This window comes from Berghia stephanieae, chromosome 1 (assembly GCF_034508935.2).
Source record: "Berghia stephanieae isolate SIO BIC M18660-M18661 chromosome 1, UCSD_Bste_1.3, whole genome shotgun sequence".
NCBI lineage: Eukaryota > Metazoa > Mollusca > Gastropoda > Nudibranchia > Aeolidiidae > Berghia > Berghia stephanieae.
Genome location: NC_088360.1, coordinates 20109926 through 20117425, shown reverse-complemented (window position 1 = coordinate 20117425; position 7500 = coordinate 20109926). Strand labels below are relative to the sequence as shown.

General features: G+C 35.1%; 1 protein-coding gene across 1 annotated transcript in view; it reads right to left on the bottom strand.

The window, feature by feature from the left end:
• The window catches only part of LOC144970107 (uncharacterized), a 48754-nt gene that overhangs the window by 33073 nt on the left and 8181 nt on the right, over positions 1 to 7500 (bottom strand). Inside the window, exon 2 of the mRNA XM_078909339.1 lies at positions 2404 to 2570. Coding sequence (XP_078765465.1) covers positions 2404 to 2570 — 167 coding nt within the window. The remainder of the gene's footprint in view (positions 1 to 2403; positions 2571 to 7500) is intronic.

Genomic DNA, 7500 nt, shown 5'->3' with positions numbered 1-7500 from the left:
TTATTGATTGATTCATTCATAAAATAACCATATTAAACGACACCAAATAACATATCAAATCCTGCATTGCATTTTCAACCAATCGGTCAGTGTATCGTAACGCCAACAGGATATAAAATATTGATTATATTGACATCTGATGACCTTTGACCCAATTGAACCTCGATGTTAAATATTATTATCCATTCATTGAACAATCGTTTTATTATCATTATTATTATTATTATTATTATTATTATTATTATTATTATTAATAATAATAATAATAATAATAATAATAATAATAATAATAATAATAATAATAATAATAATAATATGCCATTATTACCGATCATTATATTACCTATTATTACCGTTTCAATGGCCGATTCGATAGAATGAGAAGTATCTAGTAATAGCCTTGCTTATAGAAACAGACGATTGATCAGCCTGCTATACAAATACACAACAAAACACGAAACAATAATAGCTACAAGGTAATTGTGACCAGCCACACTCATGATTTCCCAAGACAAGTAACAATAACATTTAATTAAAAATATATGTAATCTAAGTTTAAATATCAACCCTGCCCTTTAAAGAACCCATTCTTATGATTGTGAGAAAGGTTGAGTCATTGTGTTTAGTAAGATCAAGATTATAATGTTGCTGGTTGAGGATCGAGAGAGAGAGAGAGAGAGAGAGAGAGATAGAGAGAGAGAGAGAGAGAGAGAGAGAGAGAGAGAGAGAGAAAAGAACCTTGGCAAGGGAAAACCGGAAAAATCCACTCCATTCTAATTCTACACAAATAGATTTTTTATATATTTCATTCAAACACAAAAACTTTCAAACACAAAAACTGTTAGTTTTGCTATACATATTTGTTTTATTTTTATTTTTTGCTAAACGAGCTCTACAACACAGTTTTAATAAACTTTAGCTATAGCAAACATTTTGTTCAAATATTTTTAGGAAGTACAAAAGAAATTAGAAAGAGAAAAATGGTGGCTGCATCGTAACGAATGTGTCGATTTTCCTAAGAGTGCTAAGGAGGGGGTTAACCGGACTTTGGGAAAACACGTGATTAAAAACTGGGCCAGAAATTGTGTCCTTCAAATAGTTATTGATTTAAATGTCCCTCGCCTTGTCAGAATCCCTCAAACTTGAGACTGTGGGAAAGGGGGGGGGGGTGGGGGGAGAGGGGGCGAAGTGGCCGCGTGGTTAAGGCATTGCACTGTGATCCGGAAGGTCCCGGGTTCGAGCCCCGCTGGAGGAACTCTCGTTTTTATTTTTCCTCGGGCAAGATTATTAACTCCCAAAATTGCTCACTTGGATGATGCCTGTTGACATTAGACACCCTGTTTTAATGATGATCTATTTCACGTCATGGAAAGCCTAGGCGACGGGATCTTATGCCCCCCCCCCCCCCCAATATACATCCTTTTTTTCCCCTATAAATTTTCACAAAATTCGGCATTTTATTATGCAAGAAATTCCATTTATATTTGCTCCAATCCAACAGTAAAATATCCTAAATCATCTTTTTTTTCCTCCAGATTATACGATTGTCCGAATCGTGGTTTAGTCCCGAGTTAGCGTGGGTACCTGCTTGGTGATATCCAGTGGACCATTAGGAACACCAACTAAACTGCTTACACCATCATTACCCATGTATCCATCCGACATCGCTGATAGGGAATTATCTACGCGTCATCAAACGATAGGATGTAAACTTCCTAATTAAGGTTTAGAATAACAACTGCTATTACGTCCGCGAAGCGCAAATAGTCCATAGATCGACCAGATTCTCCAACCTCGATTTCATCAGGAAAAATTCAGTCCGAAATTTTCAAATTAGATTCCAATCTTACTAATGGTAGATTGGAACAAAGATCTAGATTGCGTAAGGATTTCTATCTACTGAAAACTGCTTAAGGCGCAATGATACAGCATACACACAAGGAGGCGACCTTTAAATTAAGTAAATAATTTATTCAGATTACTATTTCATGGGTTATTTCAAAATAGTATTGATGTGAGTAATTACAGGAATCAATACAGGGTTTTAAAAAAAAATTGAATAAAAACGGTAAGAGATTAATGAGAATATCTTATTCCACACCCAAAGTATTTTCAAACAAAAAAAAAATCGGATTAAAATTGTGTTAAATTATTCATTATAGTTGTAATTGCTGTTTTTGTTGTTGTTGTGTTGGTGGTACTGTTGTAATTATTGCTTTTATTGCTGTTGTCGTCGTCGTTACAATTGCTTATGTCTTCTTGATGTTTTTTTTTATGACGACGACGACGACTTTGAACTAATTTAGTAAATACTGAAAAGCTCAGAACCTCTACTTGATCTATAGAAACTGTTTCGTTAAAATTGATAAATTAGTGTAGAGACAAATCAGTTGGGCTACTCACGTTTTTGTAATACGTTACATTTCCTGATGTAGACACAGCTCAGGGACATGACTTGGAGTTGCGAAAGTCTCTGGCGTGAGGATTCTGGGAGCGGAAGTAGATCCCGCAGAATGTTGATTTCTGCATTGATCTGGTCTCTTCGCTGTTTAGAGGCACCCTTGTTTGATCTGGGCAAAATAGAATAAAATAATTTCATTTTTGAAATGGGTTTGTTTTAGAAAAAAAAAAAAAAGATTTTCGTATATTTAGATAACTTATTTAACTGGTTAACTGCCGTGTCTGGAAAAACGCATTTATAAAAATTTGGTCAGAAAATTAGCCCTCCAAATATGCATCGATTTAAATGACCTTCATCTTAGCAAAAACTCAACTTGGAACCCCGCGACTTTTTTGACAAGATAGTCATTTTAATCAACCAATTTTTAAAGTACGAGTTTTCTTTCCAAAATCTTAAAAATGTGTCTTCTTCAGAATACGGCTGAACTTCTTCTGCATTTAATAGCACGATTTTTCAAACTGCAAAAGCACTAAAAATCATTTAAGCGTATCAGCTTTAAAATAATAATATATTGAAAAGAGTAACTTGGACATATGCTTTTCGAAACCTAAACCCACCCAGTTATAAAGTTTAGATAGTAACCAGTGAAAAAGAAATGCTACATTATAAATTCCAATAAGGTTTTTTTTATTAGGAGAAACCCGTCGTTTGAGATGGAGGGGGGAAAGGATGGTAAACGGCTTTCATACTTGACATTTAAGAACTTATACAATAACCATACTATCTTCTTTTTTTTAAGATACAATAAAAAAATGGACCATAAAATAGAAACAGCGCTCTGCCTGGCACAACTAAACCAACAGAGCGTATTTTAACCAGTGGCCTGCTGTACTTTGGAAAGCCATGTATTTAAAATTTAGCCAGAAAACTCGTCCTACAAATATCGATCGATTTAAATGACCCTTACCTTGGCAAATACGTTCAAACCCGGCACTAAGGAAGACCTCACGGGGTCCCAAGTTTGAGCGGTTTTGCCACGATGAGGGTCATTTAAATCGATCGATATTTGAAGGACCAAATTTCTGATCAAATTTTAAAATATGTGTCTTTCAGGAGTACGGCACTTAAAGGGTTGAGAGGGGGGGGGGGGCTTTTGACAAGAAATTAAACTAAACTGAGTAAATATGAGTATTGTCATTGACAAGGTTTTCTATTTCATCCAATGATCTTTTTATCCGTTATCATATAATTATTCTTCACCTTCCTTTGACAAACAATCTTCCGAATCTAGATTTCAAATCGGGGCAAGTAGATATGATCGCAAGTATATCATCTTTCATTTGAGAAAACTCTTCCTCGATCGTATAACTAATTCTTAACTCACTCAATCCAAGAGACTTTCGCTCCTTTTCGAAATTGGAAAAAAAAAATCTATTAAAAAATGAGCACGTGCATGGATAGTTTTATTCAACTAACATAACATGCAAAAAATAAAAACATCAGCTTTGATACTATGCCTATAAATTGTCTCAGAAAAATGTAATAAATAGGCATGGGATAAAAGTAACCCCGGGAAAACTACGGATATAGTCGGTGTTAGGGTTGAGTCAGTTAAGAGATTGCTATAATTTACGAGACAAAAATGGAATGTAATATGAGTTGTTTTTAATCAGTTAACTGCTGACGGACTCTGAAAAAATTGTCTTTAAAAATTTGGCCAAGAAACTCGTCTTTCAAATATCGATCGATTGAAATTACCCTCATCTTGGTAAAAACCCTCAAACCTGGGACTTCGCGAATCTTATTTTAGTCGTGGTATAAAAAGGAGTTAAGAAATAAGTGTATAATATTACTAAATAATGAAAATCGTATGAGAGCGAGTTTAGTTTAAACTGAGATACACACATTAACACACACACACACACACACACACACACACAATTTATATATATATATATATATATATATATATATATATATATATATATATATATATATATATATATATATATATATATATATAATTAGCTTGTTCTAAATGTGAGATGTCTAGATTTAGTCACACAAACAGGTAATGACATATTTTTTATCATTTCTCAAAGCGTGCTTGCGAATGATTTTTGCATGTTGTGTGTTTGGTCAATTGCCAATATTCAATACACAGTGACGCAAATGCTTTAATAGGTCAATTTCATCGGATCGATTTCCGTTATGTGTCGTCGGGATGAACGACTTGTGTTTGTTGTTTGCACCTAACACGAATACGACGTTGTATATTCATTGCCTTTCAATTATTATCGATTGATCCACAGATGAATTGTCAAGAATGATGTATGATCAACATTTGGTTGTTGAGAGGTATTTTTGGGGTTGTAGCTGTCGTACAGTTTGTTTGTTTTGTTTTGTTTTTATTTTTGTTTGTTTTTGTTTTTTTGTTTTGTTTTTTTAATTGTTAAAATAAAGGACACATGCTTTAGACAGGCACATTACCTTGTCTTGTGACAAAAACAAAATCCGTCTGTGACCAATTCTCTGTGATTACGATAACAAAATGCTGGCCCCGTTATTGTGTCCATGGGAAAGGCAGGCGATTTACACACATTGCCCTGTTTGACTCAGGTGTGGATTACTACTTGGGCTATAAGCACTCGCGGATATTGTAAGAATACTGTCCAAAAAAGAACAACAACAACAACAACCACAGACCACTCAATGTAAAATGAAAAGTTGTTCCAATCTGTCATTCTACAGAAGAAGAAAAAATGAAGTATTTTGACGCGCAGAAATCACATCCTTTATATTTGGGCCGAATTAAATATTAATTTGTCTGTATCTTATCTGAGTTATAGATACTTGAGCCAAATTAAATATTAATGTGTCTGAATCTTATTTGAGTTATGAAATTGACAAATTTACCATTCGGGTCAAAGAACGGGTCACCACAACACATGTGCATTTCGCATTGAGGTCAAAATAGTTGCAAAATCTAAATTGGTCTCAGACTATGTCGCCTATGACGTCACTATCCAGGCATAATAATATCAGCATGTATGTTTGATAATTTTGATGTGACACACATAGTCATGCGAATGTGTTCTTTGTTTTGTATTTACAGGATATGAAGAGAACATCAGTTTGTTTTGAATGTCATGTCACCCCTGTCATAGGTTTACAAAATCAATGACTGGTGGATCGTGTGCACTTCCTTTAATGTAAATGTGTTACTGTTTCTCTCTTTGCAAAACTGTGCGTATGCACGATTGTTTAACCCTCTCCATACCAACTATAGGAAAATCGTCACATTCGTTACGATACCTACAACCAACATTTTTTTAAAATTCAAATTTCATGAAATTTAAAGAAAATGAACAGTGCGTTGTGGAGCATGTTTTGCTACAGAAATTAAGTATCGCAGGAATTTTACTGCTATCATGTTAGAGTGGTAAAAATCTGTTTTGTGTTAGTTGGGTGTGAAGTTTTGGGGAAGATCTTGAAAATGGCTGGTAAGGAGAGGGTTAAAACTCGAAAGTCTGTCGGTAATGGTTTCTCTATTAAGTCTGTCTAATGCATTATTAACCCTGTGCCTGCTTGTTTGTAATGGTCTTTCTATAGTGTTTGGGGCATGTGTTATTTGTAAGTTTGCTTGCTGTTGTCTTGTACTAAAGTTTGATTTAAGCATTAATGCGCGTATGCTTGTTTGTAAGTTAAGAGATCCATTTAAAGTCGGGGATATAAAATCACTGCGAGCATGCTTATTTGCCATAATATAACATGTGCTCAAGTTAAGTCAGTACGGTAAACTGCTTCTTTACTGGGTTTTTTTTTTATAATGACTCCGCTCTTATGTTTACGATGTATGTATTAATACGCCAAATATCAATAGAGATTTAATGCACACTTTGCACCGTGTAATGTATAGGTATCTATTACAAATTAGGAACTAGATCTAGTTAGTGATAGAGAACAAGTTAGAGATAAATAACTAGATAGCTCGTGATAAATAACTATTTTGGGATAAACAACTAGTTAGTGAGATGTGCAAGCGCGGAAGAATTTGTGTAAGGCTGCCTCTATTCTAACCCCCCCACCCCGGCCGATTGGATTATCGAAAAAAACGTTGCCGGCTTTTTGAGATTTGGATTTGATTAATTTTTTTTTTTAATTGTGCAACTTGTGACAAGAAACTTAACAAATTACTGCATTACAACCTTTGGATTAAACATACAACAATTGTGGACTACTTTTTATACTATTATGAAGACTAGCATCCCGGGGGTGAGAATAGTCACTTCGTTTGTTGTAAATTGGTCAAGATAAATACGGACCAATAAATGATGAGGTAGCATGGCTAATATTTGCCGGAATTGTGCAGCTTTATCTAGAATTGAGGTAGCCACACGTATTGTCATTCTAATTTTAGACGTGGTCAATCAGTATTACTGCACGTTTGCCTTTTACAGAACCATAACCACAAGTCTTATCAGTCAGTACGACATGGCTTATTGTGTACGAGTACAAGTCTCAGGCCCTGTCTGTGTGCAACCAACGGCCTTGCCAATCTAGGCCAACAGGTTGTAAATAAGGCAACTCTCTCTCTCTCTCTCTCTCTCTCTCTCTCTCTCTCTCTCTCTCTCTCTCTCTCTCTCTCTCTCAGTCTCTGTCTTTATTTCTCTCTCTCTCTCTCTCTCTCTCTCTCTCTCTCTCTCTCTCTCTCTCTCAGTCTCTGTCTTTATCTCTCTCTCTCTCTCTCAGTCTCTGTCTTTATTCTCTCTCTCTCTCTCTCTCTCTCTCTCTCTCTCTCTCTCTCTCTCTCTCTCTCTCCTCTTCAGCTAATAGTATAGACATCTATACGCTATCAGCTAAGCTATATTCCTGATTCCTCTTGTTTCCCATTTCCAGGCTGCTTTTTGGCTAAGGGCAAGTCATATTATTTATATCCAACAATCAATCTTTCTATTTATCAAATTATTTTATCAATCTATGGATCTATTTCCTCTACACGCTCACCCCTTTATGTTTTCATTTTTAATTTTTATCTTTAATATTTCCTTATCCATCTATCTATCGGCCATAGCATACAACAGTGCATTTGTGAAACA